At 47.8% G+C, this 24,993-nt stretch overlaps 1 protein-coding gene across 1 annotated transcript in view; it reads right to left on the bottom strand.

The window, feature by feature from the left end:
• The window catches only part of MMS22L (MMS22 like, DNA repair protein), a 40,767-nt gene that overhangs the window by 861 nt on the left and 14,913 nt on the right, over positions 1–24,993 (bottom strand). The window contains exons 13-22 of the mRNA XM_054393040.1: positions 22,954–23,463; positions 9,358–9,512; positions 7,646–7,796; positions 6,528–6,670; positions 5,646–5,788; positions 5,328–5,487; positions 4,783–4,952; positions 2,354–2,565; positions 1,497–1,663; positions 963–1,059 (exon numbers count right to left, since the gene is read on the bottom strand). Of these exons, the coding sequence (XP_054249015.1) occupies positions 963–1,059; positions 1,497–1,663; positions 2,354–2,565; positions 4,783–4,952; positions 5,328–5,487; positions 5,646–5,788; positions 6,528–6,670; positions 7,646–7,796; positions 9,358–9,512; positions 22,954–23,463 (1,908 nt within the window). The remainder of the gene's footprint in view (positions 1–962; positions 1,060–1,496; positions 1,664–2,353; positions 2,566–4,782; positions 4,953–5,327; positions 5,488–5,645; positions 5,789–6,527; positions 6,671–7,645; positions 7,797–9,357; positions 9,513–22,953; positions 23,464–24,993) is intronic.

Below are 24,993 nucleotides of genomic sequence, written 5' to 3'. Positions count from 1 at the left end.
AGAGCTCACCAAAGACAGCTGAGGGGTCCCATCAGAACAGCCTGGCTGTAAGGTGTACCGAGGGGCTCTGCATGGACACCTCTGAATGCAGGAAGCCAGGCCAGTGCTAAGGGCCCCACACCTTTACACTGAGCCAAGTGTCAGGTCCTCCTGCCTCACCCCAGTGCTTCCAGGGCACACTGCAATGCAGCTGGTTGCACAACATGAGCCTGCTGATTAAATTCTAACCAGCCCGCAAAAGTTGTTGGCATTTCCTATAAAGCTCCACTGGACCCTAAGCAAGGCACCCAACTGTCTTCCTGAGGGTTTGAGTCCTTTAAAGATCACAACTCGGAATCAAAGTAACACCCCAGGGATGAAACATCCCAGAAAAGGGATGTACCATGTGCAGAGGGCCTGGCATGCCCACCAAGAACCCATCTGAGTCTCTCATCTTAGAGCTTTCATCTGGACATGACCCAGGACAGCACCAGTGCTTAGCTGTGCACAATGTCTGCAGGTCTCAGGCCGTGCAGCTCTTCTACTGCATCCTTGTGAGGAACAGGATTGACTTAGCAAGGTATGGAATTGACATTCTACCAATGGTACTGATTTGTCACAATGTCAGACTGGGGGGCAAACAAAAGCTAAGGTTGTTGCCTGAGGATCTGATCTCCAGACACTTCCAGCTGGGCACACACCTCTCAGCACCTCACGCCAACCAGCTCCACTCAGCTTTGCCCACACCTCCATTACACACCTGTCAAACCAGCACCCAGTCCAGCACAAACTGGGATCTTAATCTCTGCCCTGGCCTTCTGGCCCAGCTGTGTCTCAAAATCAGTGCCAAAGGCAGCGTTTTCCAGACCCCATAACCAAGTGGCACTGCAGCACACTGGGGATAGTTGCTTATGTTCAAACCCATGTTTGCTGCCACTTGGCTTGCAGCTGCTTCCCTGCCAGCTGGCAGGCTTCCTGCTTACCTAAACACAGAAGTCAGCTGGGTGGTACATTCTCCTCTTGACCCTGCTTGGCAGCCTTCAACCATGCACTGTATGATGTCCGTAGATATTTTTTTAACTGTAAAAGAGAAATCCCAAGATTCACACAGAGCTCTTGAACTGACCATCTGGAGAATGTCTTTCATGGAGACTACAGTTTTCAAATGAGAAAAAACTTGTTTCTCTTGCTGTGATGTAAGAGCAGTGGCTGTCAGAGCAGTTAGACTGGCCGTACAGCCCAGAGTGAGTGCCAGATTGCTGCAGAAGGCTTTTTCATCCCCATCAGCCTTTAAACGCAGAGCTTTACGTACATTATGGTCTCTTGAAGTCAACAAGAGTGAAGTGAGGCAGAACTCTGCCTCATGGAGACAGCAGTCCCTGACCAGTCAATGAAGAAGGAGAGCTTGATCAAAGTGTCTCTGTCACCTCACTCAAGAGTCCTGCATGGTGCAAGATGCTCAGCAGTGCAAACCCCTCGCAGGTGTGCGGAGGTACTGAAGCAGACAAGCAGCTCACCTTGTGGCTCATTAACCAGCATCAGGCTCCTCAGCACAGCTGGCAGCACCAGCTCCACGTCACACAGCTCAGGGCTCTGCGTCCTCTGCAGCACTTCCAGCAGGAACACCAGGACCAAGGCCAAGCGAGGGGGCGGAGCAGCGCCTCTGAACTGCAGGTAGTGGTCACTGGGAAGGTAAAGCACAGCTAGGATCTGCTGTTTTCCATTCAGTGCAAGCACCACACACCTCAAAATAACTCTGTGATATCTCAGCAGGAGGCCCATTACATAGGTTTCCATCTTTATCTAGGCTCAGCTAATAGCTTCTATTTGTCTTAGTCTTAGAACAGGACCCAATTTGTCAGAGGATGCCTTTGCTAAGGGAGGTGAGAAACAGCAGCTCTCACAGCAGCAGAGAAAGAGCCAAGAGTGACTATAAGTGTTAAAATGCAAGGCAGCTTCATAAAGTAACTGAAAGAGCTGAGGAACCAAGATTCCAAGACCCAACATGCAAACAAATGTTGCTGTTACTTCAGCTGTGTGCTTTTGTCACCTCAGCCCCAGCGTTTCAGCAGCTCTGCTCTCACACTGCTGCTGCATTTGGACAAGGTAGTGGGGGGGCCATGTCTGCTTTGGCACAACTGACAGGAGCATGTCCGGTATGAAAAGAGTCACGAAGGCAAAAGGTGACCTGCTCATCCACAACAGGACCTCCATCCTGCCTCTAGTCTCCAGTGCTCTGCTCCACTGCTCCCTGCCCGGAACTCACCCGCTCTTCCCACTGCTAAGCCAGGGGTTACTGAGGGGAGCAGCAGCATTCCCTTTTCCTAAGCTGTCTGACCAGCTGAGGCAGTGGTGATGCTTCCCTGGTCCTTACTTTATGACTTGCAGAGTGGTCCTGCGCAGGCGCAGCAGCTGTGGGGCTGTGAGGGAGCTGCACAGGGCACTCAGCACAGGGTGCGGCCCCACGTCCGCTGCCAGTGGAGAGGAAGGCAGGAAGCGGCCAAAGTATTGCTGGATGATGCTCCCCAGCAGCTGGTTCAGATAGGCACCCTGTGCCTGGCACTGGGTGCATATAAAGGACAGGCCCTGCGGAGGAAAACACCAACAAATCAGAAACTGAATCAGGTTGTAGCAGTATCTGTGAATGAATCTGGGACAAGGCCTGCAGGCTGTGACCTGCTGCCCACCCACCTGCAGCACCAACAGACAGCATCTGCTGCAGACAGGGTGGGCTGCAAGTCAGGAGACCCAAAACACAGCTGACAAAGGAGAAAAAACTATTATAGGCTAATTAATACTTTGGAAGATAAGTTTCAGGACACCCTTCAAATCTGAAATAAATCCCTGCCATTCCAGCCCTGAGAAGTCTTTTTTTGCCCAAGGGATCCTCATTTCTTTGTTAGGCCCTGTACAGAGCTGACACCTGTTTGGAAAGCACTGTCTGAGATTCTGTACCAGCAACTGCAGAAAAATGGGCACCTAGAATTGTGGTCTGAGAAGAAAAATTCTGCTTATAATGTGAACAGATTTGGGGCCACTGTGTATAGGGGATTTAGAGTTCTTTAAATATCACTTTTAGACAAGGCTACACCTGCTGTGGGTTATCCAGTGCAGGCTGCACTGACCCAGAGAAAAGGCTGTGCTGAAAATGATGGTCCAGAAAGTGCCTGTCTGAATGCTCCCCACAGCACTCTGCAAAAAGAGAATTCTTCTCGCTGGTAGAAGCTGCTGTCAGAGAATTTTTAAGCTTCCTTCCCCCTCCTTTGATTACTGAAAGCAAGAAAAACAAATCACTAAGAAAGAAAATAAAAAAGTCCAGTGATCTCCTATCCTGGGGTCACAGCCAGTGGCACAAACAGAAGCCTCTTGAGAAGTCACAGTTTTCACAAGGGTTTTGTCCACCAGGAACAATGGCATAAAAGAAGTTCAAGCAAAGTTCCCTAGACAGCAGTTTCAACAGCACTTCAAACTTCCACTAGCACTGCAATCCAGACCCCATCTGCCTGAATATAGATGGTTGCTGAGGTGAGCTAATGCCCCCAACACAGGAATGAAAAGTTCAAGACAAGCTGCTTTTGTTCCCCAGAGTATTTCTGCTGCTTTGTGATACCAGCCCCTCCACACAAAGATTTTCCTGTCTTTGTGCCTTGTGCCTTCAGAAAAGAAAAAAAAAAATTAAGTTGAGACTTAGCTAAGGGTCTTCGAGGCACTTCCTTGACACGGAGAGTTCCCACTTTTGGTTCCACAGTAAACACACAGAGGAAACACAAGACTTCAACAAATGAGGTGCTTCAGAGCCTTCCTGGAACCTGCTGCAGGTCACACTCTGGAACCCAATCAATCACAGCAGCTCCCAGCCAATCCCTATGGAGCAGGTGGGCGTTAAGGGGTTGATAAAGCTGCTCCCTCTTTCTGAGCTGTGTGCTTCAGCCATCTTCTGATGTTAGCAAACCACCAGGACATCCAACAAATACACGCCGAGGTGAGCAGCTGCTCCTCTGAGCAGAAACCCAACTGACTCCTGTGCATATTCACTGCAGAACTGTCTGTGGCTGGAGCTGCCCTCCTGGTTCATCCCTGGTTCTGTACACACCTGCCTTCCAGTGTCAGACCTGCTGCTGGAATCCATCTGCTGCTCACCAATTAATGCTCTACAATCCCTACTAAACACATCCTTTTACCTCACAAAACCCATTGATAAGCTTGCTCAAATACTGGACCACAGACGTGACTCATGGGAGGGCTTTTAAGGTCTGATCTCTGGCAAGCGCTGAGCCCCATTACAGCCACTGGAAAATGCATGTGCCAGGCTCGGCTCAGAGCTAAGCCCTTTTACCACTCCCCTCTGTTTAGACAGGAATCAGCCAGCTCCTGTGTCTGGGCAGGATTAATGCTGATAAATCAAGCAGGGTATCTCTCTTCCATCGGGATCTCTATCACACCTGCTCCTTGCTCTTTCACTGCACCCTGCAAGACAGGTTTGACCCAGCACTGCTTGCAGAGAAGTGTCTAGAACCCATTCAGCCTCCAAAGAGCTCAGAAGAGATTTTTTTTTTTAAACTAATAGTGAAATATTTTCATTTTGAGATGCTTCTACATCACAATTTTTCCACTCTCCTAACTAAAGGGCAGGGAAATATTGTGGAATGAAAGGAACCTTTTGAAGCCCTTGAAATGCTGGAATTTTGCAAATACAACCAAAGAATTAAAACTAAAGATGCTTTCCAGAAAGATGACATCCTTTGCAGTGTGGTCGTTCTCCTGAAGAGAGGTTTGTTGCTGATCCCAGAGTGCAGATATTACCTGGAGATAGAGGGGAAGGCTTTCCTGGATGGCAGCCAGCAGGGCCACAGGCAGCTCCTTGTCCTTCTGCAGCACCGAGTGTGGCAGCAGCAAGCAGTCCACAATGCGGAACAGCAGCTGCTGCGCTTTGGAGGTAGCCAGGATGGGTGCCCAGAACTTCACCAGACATCCTGTTGAGAAATAACCAAGAACTCCCAAAGCTCTTCAGTCAGGAGAAAGGATTAAAACCCAAAGAGAGCCAGCCAAGTGGCAATTACGTCCAACTAGGTAATCCAAGAGTAGCAACAGCAGCTGAATGCCTCCGAAGCTGGAAAAGCCCAGTGAGGGCAGCTCCAGGCCCACTCACAGCCCAGCACCTTGGAGGCTCTAAATGAACTCACTACAGCTACAGATTTGTAGGCAAGGGGCAGTGTAAGACCTCAGTGACTTTGCTTTTGAAACCACTGAGAGCACAGTGGGGGGAGGGTGGAGGGAGTATTAAAAGTCACATTTTGCTGATTCTTCAGAAGTATTTTCTGAAAGAAAAGAGTCTGCAGAATAATTACCAATGATCCAGTATGTGAGCTGCAAACCTTCTGGAGGTCCTTTTGCCTTCAGATAAGGTTTTACATACTTTAACACATCACCCAAATACTCCAGAGACTTGGCTACCATGGCAGATTTCTCAGGGAGTGTCTGAAGGCCACTGTAAGTTCTGCCAACAGCCTGAGGAAACACAAACATTGAAATAAATCAAAATATGCTGACAGAGTCTCTTTCCAGGTTCCTGCAGGCAGTTTCTCTTTGCACACCAAACAAGACCTGGTACATCACTCCTTTCTCCTCACACTGTCCTATGACGCCAACAGAGAGATGTGCAGTACCTTAATGAAGTGGACAAGAGCACTTTTGGGGTCTTGCTTGACAGCTGGCTCCTCAGCTTGAGCCTTTGAAAGGATGCTTTCCACTTCTGAGAGCTTGGAGACCAACCTTGTCATCTCAGTCAGCTGCTCCATGTAGGCCTTCCCTGTTACAAGAGAGCACACCACTGAGGACAGCACATTAGGATTTGACTTCAGCAGCAAGATCAAGTGGAAGATGACTTCAAAATGTCTACAACAGAAGGACTCTTCAGCTGGCTGCATCTCTCTAGGCAAAGAGGATCTGCCTCCACTTACATTTGTAAGGCAGCTGTAGGAAGATGCAGAGCACTGGGGACATCCAAGCACAAGGTCTTCATTTTACTGATGGCTTTTTCAAAATCTACAAAATGTGTCTGAAAAATAGTTGCTAGAGGATGTGTTCCAAAAATAATGAGACCCACAGTGTTGTATAGAAGAACTTAGGAAGCACTGCTGTAAGAAAGCAAAATGCAGTGTAGACAAGAGGTATTCTTTGCAACTGGATTTGTTTTCTTTTTTTGCTTCCTTTTGGGGTATTCACAGCATGATTTCTGACTATTCAGGTTTTCGCTTTCTCCAGAGCAGTTTCTCCATGGGGAGAAAACCAGCTTGTCTCCTTAGGAGCAAGTTTGTGCTGTGTGCTTCCAAGGAAGTAAGCTCTTTTATCTCTGTCTGTGACGAACCTGCTGTATGCAGAGCAGGCAAACTCCCAGCGAACAGCAAAGCAGCGTAAAGAAACACATCTTGTAATTAGGTGAGAGCAAGGGAACGCAAACAGGAAAGCATTCTGTAATTAGCTGGAAATATTGGCCAGGTTTGCAGTATGGAATTGTAGCTGCAAACACCAGGCAGTGTGGTACTCACCAGCTCTTGGCTCAGCACCTGCCTTGACCAGCACCCTGCTGGGCTGATCCAGAAACATCTGCAAAACGCAACGGAACCAGGAGCGTATGGTCAGGACCTCAAAGGATGGGTAGCCCATGCTGGAGAAGGCCTCACTCAGGGCACTGCTTGGGTAGGAGAGGAAGAGAGAAGTCAGCAGATCTAACAGGAGCATGCAGAAACATGGCGGTGTTTCCTCTGGCTGCAGACAGCACACAGAGACAGCTGGAAGGCAGCAGGCACTCCTTTGGTGCACTCGGCAGGCTTGGCTCAGGAGATCCTGGTGCCAGGAGAACTGCATCAGCCTGGCAGTGCCACTTGGCAGCACAAAAGCAGGCACACAGCTACAGAATGTGGGGAGAAGTCCATACGATGGGAGATGCCTCACTCCTCACCTTGAAGGACAGCCTCCCAATCAAACACTGGCTGCTGCTCCCTCAGCCAGGTGTCCTGCCAGAGCCAACAGCACCAACATGCTGTTCCCCACCAGCACTCCCAGTGTGCCAGCAGCTGCCTCTCTTCCCAAGCCCATCAGCCCCCCACCATTAATTCTACAGAAACCCCTCACTAAGCACCTCAGGACTGCTCTGCACCCTGCTCACAACCCCTAAGAGCTGAGCTCCATGGGTGCTTCAGGCCAGGGCAATCTGAACACAGTTCCACCTCTCTATATGAGAGATTTCCTCCCTGCTCAGTCCTTGGTGCTTAGACTTTCATGGGCAACGTTTGTGCTCTTTGCTTGACGTATGTACATCTAAATCTGCTGATTTTCTGCTGAATTTTTAGTCATGCTTACAACAAGTCCAAAAGAAAACCAGACTGGATTCTGTCTCTCACTAAGCAACATCAATAAAGGTTTTTACCCCATTTTGTTTAGTTAAAACCAATGGCAACTGTGCCTTGTCTGCACATCCCCACTGACAAAATAAACAAGACCACATGCAAGTAACCTCCTGTGGGGTGTGGCAGCTGATTTCACAGAGCCTGAGCAGATGTAGAAAACTTGGAGCACCTCAATGAGACATCCCTGTCTGGAGCAACACTTGACACAGGTCTAAAGAACGGGTGTGTGCTGAAGCAGCAGCAGTGGCAATTGTCACCTGTTTGGGATGAGGTGACTCAGGTATCTTGCCACCAGCTGAGGCCACACCATGTCATCCCACCCGAACAGCTGCATCACTGACAGGACAGGCTGGGGCTGCAGATCCGACAGGGCCTTGCTGGGCATGTCCAGAGCTAAGAGAGTAAAACCTGGGATTAAAGAGAGAAAACACAGTACCTCATCAGTGGTTCCTCTGGACAACTACTGAGGGAATGAGAGAATCAGTCAACAAACCCTGACTCTGGAGGGCAGTGAAATAAAGGGGCTCACAGTGCCCAGATTCTGCAGCACTGATTACAAGGATGGCTTCTGAACCTGCCTGCACTGAGAAGCTGCCCTTGCCAGTAGCCAGCAAAGACTGCTTGCAGAAGCCAGGCAGAAGCTGGGTGCAGGGCCAGACCCCTTAAGCTTTAAAGGAGTCACCTTTCCTTGTCTGCCCTGGAACAGAACAGGAAGTCACAGAGGCCCCACGCTGCCTTAGGTGAGGAAGCACCTTGTGCAGGACTCCTTCCACATGGACTCCTTCTCCAACATCAGCTGTGGCATGAGTGGAGCAGAGATGGGGGTGCGGCAAAGCAGAGCATGGCAGTGGCATTGGGAGAACTGTGGCTGCTGTTCTGCCTTGGCTGCAGCTCTGAGGAGCTCCTGCAGCTTGGGCAGGAGCTGCCTTCCTCTGCAGTGCTGCCTCATGGCTCTGTGCAGCAGGGCACAGCTGCACCTCCCTGCTCTGAGCAGAGCTGGGCTTTTCCTTTGCTACTTCCCTGTAACTAAAATAAAGACATCTGACACGACAGGAAGGGAATGGAATCTCTGCCATGGACAACTTCCCCCTTTGAAGTGGGCTGCTGCTCCCACACCTGCTGGCAGTGAGCCCACCACTGATGCACGCTGCCTCCTTCATTAGTGCTGCCTGCTAACTACTGCTGAGATGCCTCAGACCAGAGCTGATTTAACTTCTGTTACCGACCCTGTGCTTCTGAGCTTGGAACCTTATCTAATTCATATCATGATGAGAAAAAAAAACTCTTTACTTTTCACTTCTTAGTTACATGGATCCAAGCTTTTACTGTGGCTACAGAACATAATGCTGGCTACTGATGGTAAAGCTCAAGCTGGGATTTCTGTCTATCCACTGACATGCTGACTTTTTGCACATGGAGTTCCCATACATATGGAACATGGTCCTTCAAGATTAGAACCCTCCAGTGTAAAAGAAAGATAATAATTCAAATGATTAAATAGTTCTGTGACCATGAGCATAAGGGTTCAGCAAAAAAACCCCATAGTCATATAGTCAGCCTTTTAAATTTCCCTCCAAATGTCAAACAGTATTTAAAGAAACTTAGCTTGAATTGCAGCTATGATGAACAGTTCAACACCAAATTATAATAAAATTCTACAAGATGTAAATTGCAGATAAAGAAATTACTCTCATTTTATGTCCCATTTGCAATGTTGATCACAGTCTGTGTGTCACAGGAGCCAGGCTTATGCAGCTTCAGACCCCTCTGAAGCTCTCAGCCTGTCTGCATTCCAGCAGGTGATTCACTTCTTGCCCAGACCTCTAGCACAGAGCCCACCTTTCTGCATTCACTCCTGTTTCAGTTTTCCCCCCCACCAGAAGCAGGAACAGCCCCTGGTGTATAGCCCTTCTAGGTCTGTGGTGGTGCAGCCAGCAGCAGCAGGGGCAGCAGCAGGCTGGGTGCTCACCTGCAGCCGTGTCAGCGAGCTGTGGGCAAGGGGGCAGCTGGGCCATCCTCTGGCTCTTCAGGTAGGGGAAGAAGTTCCTCCAGAGAGCAGCAGCCACAGCAAGGTGGTGCTCTCTAGCTGTGGCTGGGACATGGCTGGCACAGCTGTGCACACTCCTGGGGACACAAACACAAGGAGAACACTGACCTGAGATAGGCACTGGGGGGCTGCGATCTGCAGTCAGAACCCTGCTGCTGAGGGGTGAGTGATGGATGCTGAGCACACAGAGCTCATGCTAATTACTAATGTCAGCCATTAACTGTATGCCTTTAAGTGCAGCAGATCAAAATGAGAAGTAGGCAGCATTGAAATGAGTACCTGCACGCTGCAGTGCCAGCACCACAGGAGGGTCTGCTTAGCACCCACAGCCGGGTGCTGCTCCACATCTGTGCTGGGGAAGTTGCAGGAAGTCCTGGCCAATGACTCTGACCAGCTGCAAAGCTTCCCTCAGGACTCCTTCTTGTTTGCAAAATCTCACCAGGTCCCAGTTCATCTGGGAGCAAAGACTGGTTTGGATGGGGTCTGCTAGCAGTGCCCACAGCTCTGTGAGCATAGCCAGGACAGGAGCTGCACTGCTCACAGCAATTCAGTAGCACACTCAGTTCCCCTTGATTTCTCTACCACCATTCCTGCTTCTGGGCCCCAATTCTGCCCTGCTTACATCCAGTCTAGGCAGTGAAGCTGCACAAGGACCTTCTCTCCTCTAAGTGGCCTCTCCAAAGAAGAGTGCCTGGCATCTCCTTCAGCCATCTATGCAAAGCAGCAGGCTGCACAGCCTCCCCAAATGAGGCAATACATCTGTGTCAGTGGAAGGGCAGCAGTGATGTTTATTCAGTCACCCACACAATGCCTGCAACAGGTAAGTGCCCAGGATTGATGGGACTCCTCGGTGTGCTGCACTGAGGGAGCAGCCTCTCTTAGTTCGTCTGTGAATCCCACACACCACAGATGAATGCAGCTGTGCCCTGTATCCAGGCTCCCACATTTCGGGACAAGCTGCAGACATCTCCATTTCTGAAACCATACAGCTCTGGTTTGCCATGGTGTGAAGAGCTCTGGAACCAGCACTTGCCTTACTGCAGTGGTAACAACCTGGTGTAGTTTCATTTGTTTTAAATGAGGATTTCAAGGTGTTTGCCATCAGATTATCCAGATAAAGTCTGGGTCTGTGCTGCCTGAGTGAGGGCTGTGCTGGGGGTACAGCAGTAACATGTGGGATTGTTCACTGCAGCCTTTTATCTGGATGCAGGGACTGTAACCATAAGTCCTGCTTTGGCACTCCTAAGCCAGGCCTTTGCAAGCCTGGCTTACTGCGATGGGGTGAGGCTTTAGGTCAAACTGAAGAAGTCAAACACAAACTGCAGAAACTGCTACGAGACCATAACCTGTACCAGCTACAGACTATCATCCAGACTTCACACAGTGTCATTTAACTTCACCTACATGGGTTCAGAACTCCACAAAGGAGAGAAGCCCTCTCCTCCTAGCAGCACTGCAAAGCACATATGGTACCAGCCTCAGGGGCTGCCAGTCTGAAACACAGGCACTGTTTCCCCCACGGATGGGACTCCCACTTCCCAGGCCACACCAGACCAGCCACAGCATCCACAGAACTCAGGTGCCCAGCACAGACAAGACTAAGCTCAGAAGTCTTTCCAAAGGACCTGAATGACCTTTGGATGCTGAAACAAACAGAATTAAACCCCACCACCTGCAGAATCAACACCCTTGGCTAAATCTGGGGAGACTGGCTAGAGATGTATGAGTATTTCTAAAATGATAAATGGCTTCCATGCTTAGAATTTCAACTACTAACAGCAGCTCCTTCCAGGAGAGCTCCAGCAAAGTGAAATCAAACAAAAGCATCTTCACACTCAAAGTCAGGCAACAGGGACACCAAACTCCCCTCCCCGCCTCATGGCAGAACTGATTTCATTACTCCTGATAATATGTACAGTATACAAATCCTGGTGCCTAACAGACTCCTACAGGATTTCAGCAGTGCAGTCAGTGCCTTGCTGTGCTTCTCTGCAGTGCACACGTCCCGCTCCTGCTCTGCAAAGCTTCCCGCAGCTTCAGCTGCTCTTTCTCCATACTACACCCCAGCTGGTTTATCACTACCTGCCTGCAGTGCCTCCCAGCCAAGCCCCACCTGAGGCAGGACACAGGCTCAGCAGAATGTTGTACCTGGCATTCCATGGCACTTTGTTAGAACAAAAAGGGATGTTGTTGGAAACCCTGCAGCATAATTCAAAGGCCCTGCTTCAATGGGCCTGCTCAGCCCACTTGGAGTTCCTCTAAGGTAACTCACCTAGCTTTGGGAGTTTGTTTTGGTTTGGTTTTCTTGAGAAAATTAAAGGCATTTTATGATGTCTTTACAGAAAAACCTCTACAGTGAAAGCTTAGCAACAGCCCTGGGCCACCCACCGGCTCCTACTGCTCTGCCTGCATTCAATACATCCTGCCCTTGCTCCACGCTATCCCATCACAGAGAGAGGACATTGCTGCTGCTGCCAGAAAGAGCTGTTCAAAGTTTTCTGCGCAGCCACTGAAAGAACGCAGAGGCCTCATCACAATACAGAGTTAAATGTTTCAGCTCTTTTTCCTGTTTTGCTCTTCTAAACCTTAAAGTAGAAGACCCCTGGAGTGCAGAGCCAGAGGAAGGCTCCAATGCCTTTCAGGGTTAAAGGATGCTTTTGTAAGCCGTGGAGGTTAGATTAACCTTTTGCTCACAGTAGGGCTGGCTATTGGTTGTGTTTTTTGCTGTCTTTAACACAGGTATAAAATCGATACGAAGCGAGGCAAAGGGCTCTGGGGGCCCTGGCTGCACCGGCTCGGGGTTTGGCTGAGGCACAATCCTGCAGCACGCCAAGGCTGGGGGGGATTAGCCTGCTTGTGTTGAGTAAACCCATGATACTCAATAAACAGTTGCTGTTGTAAACCCCTTAGGACGTGCAAAGCCACATGAGTTGGCATTAGACCAGATAAGCTGCCGAACCAGCTGTAATCTCATTTAGACCTGAGCTGATCCTCCTGTCCTTTCATTCCGCAGGATCAAAGCAAACCACTGAGGAGGCAGCTGCCTTACAGCAGCCGCGCTCGCTGGATGCGGCAAACAGCTCAGAAATTCCTCTCCTTGAAGCCAGCCTGCTCATAATCTGCCCAGAGCCTGCTCAATCAATGGGGTGCTACATTCATCAGCCTGATCAGCACAGCACAACTGTGTGCTCCGTGGGGCGGGGGAGCTGCTGCAAGCCAACTCTGCTGCCCAGCTCTCGTGCTGACCCTTCCTTTCTGGCAAGCAGCCTTTGTGTTTCGGTTGTGTCACCCCAGGATGACTTCAGCCACTTCAGTTTGTGCAGACCAGCAACAGAACCACTTCACCAGCACCTGGGTGGGAGGCCCTGACAGACAGTGAATTCTCCCAGGAACAATTACTGTCTTCCTGCTCCCAGGCCTGCATGCATCAGTCACAATGAGCAATGTTTTCTGAACTCAGTGACAGTGAAAGCAGAGAAAACAGTGAAAGCAGTGCAGCAGCATAAATGCAGCCTGAAGTTACAGATCTGGAAGCAGGCATCCCAAGAAAAAGACTTCCATTCCCCTTTTACTGTGTTCTCCAGAATTAGCAAGAACTATTTTTGTTGTTACAGAAATAGATAGCAATTGAGCAAAAATGAATCCAAGACATTGGATCAAACGAGACTTGATGATGCAGGCTTCCATTTTGGAGTTTCTGTGCATAATTACACCTAAGAAATGTTACATTGTAAGTTAAGAGCCTTAGAAAAACAGAGAGTGCAACACAGATGTGTGAGCTGCTCCATTGCCCAGCACTGAACCGTGCCCCAGAACAAATATTCACAGGTAAAGTTAGGCTTGGAACTTCAATTGGAATAGGAAAAGACAAGGACAATTAAAAAGTATTTTCCAGTCCTTTGACTTGCCAATAGTATTGACTGTTCAAAACCTAAGTCTTCTGGTGCAGCTGCACTGGCAAAAAGATAAGAAAACACAGCAGTGATTTCTGGGTCACATACAAGTGATTCCTGGATCACTCCTTGGAGGGTGAAGTGACCACAGAACTAACCTTGGCCATGGAACAGGAGAGGCCAGGTACCCCTCACAGCTAAGGTGAACACAGCAGTATCTGCCTGACTTCTGCAGCCAGTGTGACTTTACAGCACACCCAAGCACACAAACTGAATGTGGAGGATTCCTCAGAGAGCTGCCCCAAGTTCCCAGGGCACAGAGCTCTGCATCATCTTTGCAGGCACCTCCTGCCCTCCACTGCACACATCTGCTGGACCTGCTATCTGGCTGCTGTGTTTAACAGTGACACAAGGAGATGTCTCCTTGCTTCAGTAGGAGCACAAACCAAACCTCTCCCTGTAATAAAAAGCTCCCATTAGGTATAATGAAGTCAGATGTTTAACACATGCAAATGATTTTCAACAGATTCCAGAGATGAGATGTTTAGTGTGGAACTTTCTTTAAGCACCAAAGCACAGATGTGCCACAGCATGTCACAAGCAGCTGGCAGAGAGGAACAAAAGGTATTTGCACCTATCCTCTAAAGATGTGCAACAACCACACCACACATCTCTTCTTCAATCACTTAGAAACCATCTGATGAGTTACTTAATGATTCCCCTCTCTCCACTTCATTCTTCAGACATAAAGGGGTCCCATTTAACATAATCACTTAATAACAGCAAAGTGATGGGTATCGGAACCCTAATTCTTCTAATATTTGCAAAATCCAGCTCTTTGTAATAATAATAACACCATGATAGCAAACTGTAAAACTGTGTAATTATACTTTAATTGTATTGTGAGGCATGCATTAATCACAAAGTTTAAGTACCAAGGATGGAATTATAATAATTCTGTAAAACAAATTTAAGCCAGCTAAGTAGGTCAGAAACACTAGTATGCAACAGGAGACCTCTGGGAATTTATCAGTTAATGGCTATTTATGTGCAAATGAGTGTCCTCCAACCCTCCCAAATCCTGCTAGCTGAAGGGTATTTCTGTTAACCAGGAGCATGCTTAACTGCTGAGGCATAAATTAAATCATTTATTGGAATGTTTTTAACTCTTCTCTCCCCCCACCCACTCTTACTGCTCCCTCCACCCTCACTAGAGCACAATTTACAGTATTAATTTACATGGAGATGGGGTTGCTGAGGAGTTTTCAGAAATGACTGTTTGAAGGAAAGGGGGAGGGGGAGAGAGAGAGAAAAGCAGAGAGCAGGAGCAGAACTCTGAGTAAGAGGCAGCAGCAGTGCCACACTGGATGCTGACAGCTTCCAGAAACAGGCTGCTAGAAGCTGCAGAGCTCCAGCAGTACAGCAAAGCCTTTCACAAGGAACTCTGAGAAAAGGAAACTGCTTTCTGCCCTCATGTTCTAAACCAGGAGAAGGCAATGAAGCTTGGGGGGGGAAGGGCCTGCATCAGCTGTGTTTTCTGTCACAATGCTCAGGCTTCTCCTAGCAGAAGTTGCCTTCCAGAATGAAAAGAGCAAAAATGTCTTGGCTGGAGGGAAACTCCTTCCATTTTGGACACTGACTTGGAGGGGGGGGCGGAAATCGGAATTTTGGATGTGTTAGGGAAACAGATACCTCTACAAAATCCTGAGAATCAGGAGGTGCCGACTGCTCAGTGTGATGTACCAAGGGGGTGATTACAGACACTGACAATGGCTTCTCAACACTTCTATTCAGAGCAGTAATTCAGTACAGCAAGGTAACACAAGCAGAACCTCAAGCTTCGCTTTTCAGCTTGTATTTTCCTGTGCTTGGGGTTTCTTTTCTCTCAGCACGTGAACACATTTGCTTGCAAAGCCTAGGGTACTGGAATAATAAAACAGCAGAAGTTTGATTATCCTAACATCAATTAACCACAGCTCCCTGTTACCCCTAACCAGGGTCACGTCTCTCCAATGTCTAATAATTACACTGCAAAGTCCCTTGATTGCATGAATAGATTCACTCTCTGTGGCATCTGGATAATCATGGCTGTGCTGCAGTTAATTAATCTTTAAGAGATGCTCATGGTGCTTTACCTTCTGATGTCATCCTTGCACCTAACACACAACTCCACATGACTGTAACATGCTGAACAGAGCACCGCCTGCCGGATCAAGCCATTGCAGAACACCCTTTGTTACCACAGAGGTGGTGCAGAGGGATTCCCTGCAAGCCTCCAGCAGCTTGGCAGCACCCTGGGCAGGTATCACAGAAACATTCAGGTTGGAAAAGACCCTTAGGATCACCAAGTCCAACCGGAGCCCCTACTGCAGTACTGCCAAATGGGTAACCAACAGACTCCTGTCCATGAACACAAAGGCTGCCAACCAAGACAGTTGCTTTTACTCTCATCATTGACTCTTTGCAAGGCAGACAAGGCTGCAGAGGCAACAAAAGCCAAGTCCCTGGTCCTGGCAGGCACTCCTGCATTTGGTGCACCCTGCTCACCCAAGCCCAGTGTGTGGTGGCAGCCTAGGCTCCTGCACCATGCACAGAGCCAGAGGGATCCTGCTGCTCAGCAGGGCCCTGTGAGCACACCCTGAGCCAGAGGGCTTCATGGCACTCTCTGGTACCAGCCAGGAACGAACAAATGAACAGAATCAGCTTACACAAAAGCTCACTTGTGTGTTCCCAGGAAGATGCACAAACCCAGGGTTACTTCTCCACTCCCTGCAGCCCTGATCATGTCGGTACCTTCAGTCGCTGGCATGGGCTCTGCACCACCCTGAGGCTTCAATTAACCCAAATTAGAGACAAACAGGGCATTCTGATTGTGCAAAAGAGGAGAGAAGAGACAGAGCACTCAGCTGACAGTTGCATGTGCTGTTTCTTTACCTTCTGATCTCACTAAGGTAGCACAGAATGCTGTTTAAGAAGCAGCCTCACTGAGCAGTCACCACCACATGCAGCACTCCCTAACATCCAATATAGAACCCTCAGTGAAGAGCTGGGCAGCATCTCCAGAGTCATTTAGGGAGCTCATCTCAGCAGCCTGGCAAGCTCACAAGGCCTCCCCTCTGGCAAACCTTTGTCTCATGCATTGTCTCAAAAGAATTAAAGCCCACTCCACAACTCCCTCCTGCAGCCTGCCAGTGCTGACATTTGCAGCCTGCTCTGAACCACCCCAAACTTCTGCCCCAAACTAAGCCAATTCCATCTTCACTCCCACAGAGACCTGGTACCTTCTTTGCAAGGTCCTTCTACATACTGGGTAACTGCCAGCATGTCTCCCCTCAGCCTTTCCAGCTAAAATCACTTCCATCACACTTGTACAAACATCCTGTTCTCAACAGTCCCTTCTGTGACCCCAGCTTTCAGTTTATTCATCAGTACAACAGTCAGCCCCCCACCTCCCTTTTAAGATACAGAAGAATGCCTTCGAAGTGCCAGTCACAAACCATTGGGGTTTTCCTCCCTAGGCAGTGATCTGAAGTGATACCATAAACCACCAATAATGCACAGCTAATAAAAGCACCTCTGGAGCCTCACAACAATGATGCTCTTTATGGAAGCCTTCTCTTTCCCCTGGACTCACACCACTTTATACGTGGTGTAAAATGCTCTTGTAAAGCTGCTCTTTTCTTTTCCTCTGTTGTTATGCTGTTCAGAAATAAGTAAACTGGAAGTTGTTTCATTTCCCAGCAGAAATTCCATCATGAGTCAAAGCGTCCCAGGGAAAGAATAACCAAACAGTCTATCCCCAGCACACACAATGTATTTGGATTGATCCCTGCTCTCCATTTAGTCACTGGCTTCAGGAGAGCACCAAATTGCTCCTGCTGATCAGGCAGCCCCAGGAGTGAGCAGCAAGAGAAACCAACACTGGCAGGTGACAGCTGTCAGGCATAGGACCTGCACCAAGGGGGGACAGATGAAGAGTGTCTGTGTATCAGTAAAGTGTTTCCAAAGTGCCGTGATGGGGAACAAACCCCAAAAGTTTGTTCCACTGCACTGGATCATCCAGAACTACACAAACCACTGAAAGCTGTGCTGTGTCCAGCACCTTGCAGGGCCTTTGCTGGCTCTTCACTTTCTTCCACATACTCAGCCTTTTTGTCTCCTCTTCAAAGGTCAGCTTTACTTTAAACTCCACAGACAAGTGAAGTCTCCTCTCCCATGGTCTGGCAGTGGATGAGAGGACAAAGGGAGCTGTTCTGTGAAGACTGACTCACATGGCTTGTCTGCCTGTTCTGAGGGTGGCAGTGGCTGGCTCCTGTCCCCAGATGCACACATTGCTGTTTCACCAGCCAGGTCTGCAGTCCTTTCCCAAGAGAGTAGAAGCCTGTGGGAAGGGACATGCAGAGGGGCACTCTGTGTGCTGGTGCCCATCACCCCAGCCAGCTCTCCAGGCTCCTCTCCATCCCCCTGCACAGCCCAGCAGCAGGAGGCAGCATTGGCTCTGGCAGCAGCAGCTCTGCAGCAGAGTAGTGGGAACCAGCCTCATTCTTCTGTCATTATACAAGCAAGATGACACTGCTCTCTAATCCAGCCAAAGCTGATAAGTACCATCAACCTGTCACTTCCTACATTTCAAATGCTAACGCTGCAGCATCAAAGAGTTTTTACATTTCGATTTCTTTGGCTGGCAGCGGTCGGCAGCCTCTCATTCTCCCACGGTGCTCTAATGCAGCATTTGCACACCGGGGTTACTCCCAGCCTGAATAGCAGGTCAGCCCCTGCTCACTGAGCTCATCTGCAGCCCCTGTGCTAGGCAATTTAGATCCAATCAGCCCTTATTTAGCTCAAGAGTAATGAGCAGCATAGTGACACAGACTTAAGCCTGACCCTCAGGACACTGCTCATCAAGCAGTAAAACTGTGACAAAATCATTCATCTTCCACCCGCTGGCAAGAAATAATACTGGCACTCACTGTATTACTTTTGCAAGATACAGGGGGAAAAAAGTCCTGAATTTTCATGATGTGAGACATTAATTTGCAGAAAGCTGAATTCCCCTAAAACCCCCTGTTGCTATGAGCTCACCAGGGGGAAAGAGGCCTTAGGAGACTGAAATGGAATAAAGAAAATTGCTTCAGCTTTCTGTTGATTTTAAATAAGCCTTAAATCTGACAAGAGATATCCTAAAGAGAGAAGAAATATATATCTTGTAAGGTAAGGAAGAAACAATCAAAATTAAGAGATTAGAAGGCTACTTGCATACAATGGCTTCAGTGGTGAAAGTATTTCTTTAACACCCACAGCCACCACAAACCCCACAGAAAGCCATTCTCACATCTCAGATGGAGAATAAAGGAAGGAAAATCAAGAGGGAAGTTCACTTGGGGAAAGCAGTTTGCATAGTGAGACACATCCATCAGAAAACAGATGTGTTCTCCGTGTCCTTGGCAGCGCACACACTCCTCTCAACAACTGCTTGGCCCCAAGCAGCAGCTCCTCGCTTCCCCTGGGCATAGCTTTACCCTCCTTGCTTGCTCGCCTGAGCCTTTCACAACAGAGCATCCTGACTGCTGGCAGCCAGGCTGCAGAGAGCCCAAAGGGATTGGTTTCAGGCACACACCAGGGATGGAATAGAAAACTGCTTCAGTCTCTAACACAGGGGACAGAGCTGTGATCTTTTGTGCCTGAGGCTCTTTGGGTGGCTCCCAAGACTGGCTTTGGGCATCAATAACCAGAAGGCCCTTTGACAGCTTTCGTTCTCTCGTTTGTTCCTAGCATGGTTCTAGAACAGAGAATAATGTTTCAGCTGTGAGGGACCTCAGTGACCATCTAGTCCAACTGCCTGCCCACTTCAGGGCTGACCAAATTAAAGCATCCTACCAAGGGCATTGTCCAACTGCCTCTTAACAAACTAGGGGCACCCACCACCCTTCCAGGAAGCCTGTGTCACAGCCTGCCCAGCCTCCTGGTGCTTGTTCCCCAAGCACAAGATCTGTGTTGTCTTCCCTCCTTCTCAGCTTCACAAGACCCACACTCTCTGGATACAGTTTTCAGAAGTTCAGCATCAGAGAATCCATTTTATAAAAACTAACGCTAAAACCCCTGGCGGGGAAAGAAGAGAAAGAGGAGAACCTTTCTATTCTCCCAACTTACATGGTGGCAGAGAGAGGGAGAGAGGCTTCCACTGGCCTCCAAAGGCTTTCCACAGGCTGTTTTGATGGCAAGTCCAGCACAACTAAATGACAAAGGGTTGCCCATTTCCATAGCAAAGGCAAGCTGCAGTCTCCAGTCCTGCTGCTCTTTCCCTCATGAGCTCAAGGATGGAGACACCAACTAGCAGCCAGCTCTGCCGCATGGCCCAGTTAGTGATCTCACTTTGAACTGGAGACAGGTTTGCCAGCTGCTCAGTACTGTGGAGCTTGGGAAATGCACACACTGCCACTGCCAATGTCCCTCCACCCTGGCACCACAGCACAAATGGCCCTAAACCCCTAGAACCATTTGTTATGTTTCCAGGTGTGTGGCCCTTGTCCTTCTGCCCTGGGTGCCAGCAGCAAGTCCGCTGAAAGAGGCAGAGCTATTTGGAGTGCAGCATCTCTGCACCAGGGCAGTGCTTGCCTGTGCCAATCCTGTACCCCAGTGCCAGCACCACACCCCCCAGTGTCAGCAGGATGATAAGGAGAGGAGGCTGGTGGCAGTGACAGATACTTTCACATGCTCTGCATTAAGGGTAGCACCCTGTAATGCCAGGGCCTGCTGCCAGGCACTCAGCAGCTGGCTGAGCTTGTGTCCATTCCTATGGGGAGCTCTGTCAAGCCCATTACACCCCTGGGGTTTTATCAGCCCATGGTTTCCTTCCATGTCAGCAGGCACCCAGATTGTGGGTGGCACTCAAGATCTGGAGCAGCTGACAGCACACACAGGCAAGCATCCTGCATTTACCTTCCATTAAAGAAGGAAAACAAAACCAGGGCTCGAAACACTGCTTAAAAAGACCCAAAAACTAACTGACCATTTTCTGTTTGAGCTGGAAGTGGAATGCTCCAAGCAAATACTGGAAGTACTTCGCATTGTCATTTTTGGGGGAGTTTCCTGTTTACTTTGCATATGTTTTTAAAAAGAAGACTGTACTTAAATTTTAATTTTACACTTCATACTGAGTCGCACTATGAAGATCAAATACTTGGAAGTACTAGCAAGTAGCATCTTGTTTCCAATTATCCAATACCATCACATATCAAAAACTGATAAAAATGAGTTCTCCTGCCAAGTCATAAGTTCTGTTTAGATATATGGACACCAAAATCATCAGCATGATAAAAATGAATTTTAGAAGTGGTACAAAAATGGTTATTTAAAATGATCTAAGCATAGGTAAACACAATGATCAAAAATTATTGGCACTTTTCTAGCAAACAAGGAAAATTCAAGAAAAACCTTGAAAAGGTTATTTTAAAGCCCAGTAGTGTAAAAATGTGAAGTTGGAGTCTCTTTTCAGATTCCTTTTAAGAAAAAAGAAGAAAGCAAGAACAATTTCTAAAGCCTGTACCCAGGCTTTAGCCCAGAGACAGCTTTTGCTGCTCTGTTACAAACACTTGAAAATAAAGGTTTGTAATGGAAATGCTGACAGCCCCTTAAGCACAGCAGCATGAATAGCTGTAATTAAAGAAGAGCTCTTGGCTATACCTCACTCTGCAAAGGGAAGAGGACCATTTTTAGAGTGTCCTCAAAACAAGAGCAACTGAGAAACCTGGGATGTGATTCAGCCATGCAGCAAAGCACCTTAAAGGGGGCTGCTAGAGCCGTTTGACAAAGCAAGCACTACAAGTGAGGCATTTGGTTAAGGCAACCAGGCAGTGTCTTCCTGAGGGTACCTAATCAGCACTGAGGAATGCTCCTGTGAGCCAGCACCTGGGCTGAGCAGAGTGCACACCAATTGTTACTTCCTAACAGCCTGGAGGGAGCTGCTTCTCTTTAATCAGGGCTCTCACTTCCTTCCTACCTGTAAATTCCTTGTCTTACAGTTAGGAAATTATGGAAGTGCAAAGGACAGAAAAATGCCATTTCTGAGAGGGCTGCTTCAGTCTGCCTGGATTCACAAACAGGAGGGAGAGGGGCATGGAAGCACTGTAGCCTTGTCCAGGGCTGCAGACAGATCAGGCCTGATCAGCCTGGTTAAGCCAAGAATAGTTGAACACCTGCTTGGCACAAAGTCATCCCAATCTCCTGAAGGAAGAAAGTGCTCTGCTGCTGTTCTCTGTACAGCAGAGCACTCCTGTCAGTGAGTCTGTCAGAGGGAGCCGGTAATAGCCCCTGGCCCACACAGCCTGAAGGGCAAAGTGGTTTACAGTGAAGGGATGGAGCTGCTGGGTCCCTGGCATAAGCAGGCAGGTAACAGGAACTGAACTGAAATAAAGAACTGCTAAAACCCAGCTCTCCCAAGCTCTCTCACAGCAGTCAGTGTGTTTGTAACTCAGGTACCAGCAGAGTTGCTGTTTGTGCAGAGGTCTGAACACTGCTCTGTGCCTTGTTCTGCAATGAACCTCCAGAACATGCCCTGTGTTACACACGCAGGGGACCCACTTCGCCAAAGCTTCAAAACAATGACAAGTTATTAAACAGACAACTTTGTCACTGGTCTCAAATTCCTCCTCATTTCATCTTTAAAAACAACACAACAAATGCTGTGTATTAGCTACTGGAGAAAAACAGTTTTGAAGTCTCCAGTTTACTCCAGTAAATACATTTGGTTGAACTGAAATAATAAATAATAAATCAACTAAACTTAGTTTTGTGCTTCATCTTTTTTCAAAAGACTGCCTGAAAAACAGTTGTCTTTGGATGTACAAGCTATTGACAGCTGCAGTCAAACTACTAGACAATAACAAAGAAGCTAGTTAAAGAGAGTTCTTGCATACGGCCCTCATCATTCCTATTATGCATCCTTCCTTCTGCAGCTCTTTCCTCCCAGTTCAGTCTTGCACATCTGAAGTAACGGCAGATCAATAGCTGTCTCAATATCCTACAAATAAACCCAGCAGTTTGGGCTTCAAACTGGAGGACTACTTCTCAAAGGCATCAGTAGACAAAAATCTGCTTATTGAAGGACGCTGTGGATGTTGGAAACTGAACTACTACATCAAAGCGAACCTGCTTGAAGTGGTGAAATCTGATTTCCTTTACTATCAAACCCCAGACAAGTACTGAAATGTCTGTAACTGTTGTATTTGATTGCAACCTTGGTGAAGGAAATAAAACAGAATGAAGAGTCTGAAAAATAGAATATGCACTGGAAAAAACCCAAACCCTAACCAAAAATTGAAGCAACAAAGCCCAAAACTTAGTGTAGTACAGATAACAATTTGGAAGCTTGCCAGAAGCAAGATGGCACTGCCTGAAAGAGTGGCTACAAAGCCACTACATCATAATAAAACATCAGGGATGCCAAATGTGATGTCCTGAAATAGTAAGGAAACATTTCTAGGACTAAATGCAGTGAAGTACTGGTGGAATTGGAAGTTTAACACATCATTCCCAGTCCTACAGAGCTTTCCCTTTAAGCAGGAAATGAACTGCAGCATAACACAAGTGTGCCAGCCTGCATCCACAGCCTCACTGCAGGACTTACCGGAGCCTGGCCAGCACAACCTGAAGGAAGCTCAGGACCATACTCAGCTCAGCTCCTCCACAAGCAGGCAGCAGCATGGTAAAGCCATCATTCAGCAGCTTCTCCTCAGAAAGGCTCAAGTAGCAGCTGGTCTCAAACACCTCTTGGACACCATCGATGTAGGTCGAAAGTAGAGCCCAGAGATTTTGTCTCTGTGTGTAGTCATTTTTGGTTACTAGGAACTCCTTTGCCTTCTCATGGAAAGCATGAGAGAGTTTCTCAGCCAGGACACTGATGTCCATGTTCTTCTCAACATAGATCAGAAGGAAAGCAAAATGCCCTCTCCAGATGAGAGCTCTCCGAGACAGAGTGATGGAGGCTGGGGTCAGGAAGTCCAAGAGGTCCAGCACTCGGCTCGCTATATCTTCTGTCTCTGCAACAAGTGCCAGCACGAGGAACAGGTTAAAGAAGTTCTGCAGCCCCACTTCTGTCAGCTCCTGCATTCTTCTGCGATGGAACTTGGAGTAAATTCTGCATTGAAAAATAGAACCAAAAACAACAGCAAAGAGAAAGTCTCTTAAAGTCTGCAATTTCCTAACTTGCCTGACAGATTGTGTTTTGCTGCTTCACATTTAGTCACCCTGGCATTTTCAGTGCCCTCCCAAACACATTCTTTCATGTTATGTTCCTAACACAAGGCACACATTAGCAGCTTGCGGTTCCAGGTACAACCTAACCCTTCCCCCTTATCCAATCTCCGGTACAAAGCTGAGCAGACTCTGCTCTGATGGGTGAGCTCCATGCCATGCCTTCATCACAATCAAATCCAGCCCATGAAGGCTGCTAGGAAAGGATGTTGCCAAGTGGCATCCTTCTGCAACAGCGAACAATCCCTGAACTCAAACTTCTTCCCTATTTCCATGCAGCACAGAGAAAATTTTCCCCTTCTCAACAACAACCAAACAAGAAGCTGAAAGTTTTACACGGGTCTTTTCTGTGATCTCTGCTTGGATCTGGACTTCAATGTCATCATTCCTACAACAAAAGAATGGGATGAAAAGGGCTGCCTTAACATTCTGGTTTGTGAGTTTCAAACCTTGGCTACATTCTTCACATCAATTGAAAGCAAACTCCACATGCACTAAGTCAAGCACCCAGAAATGCTGCTTCCCTGTTTTGTCACCTGGAAAAAGAGTTGGAGGTTATCAAACCTATCTACCAAAATCAGAGCAAACTCAATTAATGTTATTTAGTAGTAAATCACTGCTGACAGGCATTTACATTCTTCATGCATCAATTAATGCTTGGTTAGCTGCTGAAAAACAGAGTTCATCCCAAAATCACAGCTGTAGGCTGACATGTTTTGCTACTTGTGTAATTGCTTTACTCAAGGTAGAAACCACCAACACTGCGTGAGCAGACCGATAGTCTGCTGTGTCGCATTGTTCCCCCTCTTAACTTAGGGGAAGCAACAAGCTACAGCAGCAGAAAAATCTCAGTATCATTTCTTTGCAGTAAAACCAGAGCAGGCTAATTAAAATTACTACAGCAGGACACGGATTCAGCATCCAACAACAGATTTGTTTCTGTGTAGCTGCAGCAATTTTTAACCCCAGCCCTTAGTCTACAGAGGCACTGGAGATACTTTCCCTTTCTGCCAGCCAAGACAGCCCTGGATTCTTGGCAGAAACACACCACAATTGTGGACAGTCTGCACACATGTACCTTTTTAATAGCAAGGATTAATTACTTGCATACAGAAAAGTTTTTACTAATACTTAAGAAAATTCCTATTACTTAATCAAATATGTTTAAATAAATAAATCCAAAAAACCCAAACCAGTTTCAAGTTTTTTTACATGCAATGAAAAAAAGATAATAAAGCACTTTTGCTGATGGGTACAATCTCACTGCTATAACAAAAGCTTTAAATTTCAGCAAGCACACCAAGACTTCAGGTTTGGATTTTTGATGTTTGATGAGGCTGAGGTCATGACTGGCCATACTTCCTCATCAGTATGCTCCAAAACTGAATGAAGAGTTAGAATCCTAGGAAACGTA

The sequence above is a fragment of the Indicator indicator genome, chromosome 27 (assembly GCF_027791375.1).
Source record: "Indicator indicator isolate 239-I01 chromosome 27, UM_Iind_1.1, whole genome shotgun sequence".
In the NCBI taxonomy this organism is placed as follows: Eukaryota; Metazoa; Chordata; class Aves; order Piciformes; family Indicatoridae; genus Indicator; species Indicator indicator.
Note: the sequence above shows the minus strand (reverse complement) of the source record. Positions and strands in the feature narration are given on the sequence as shown.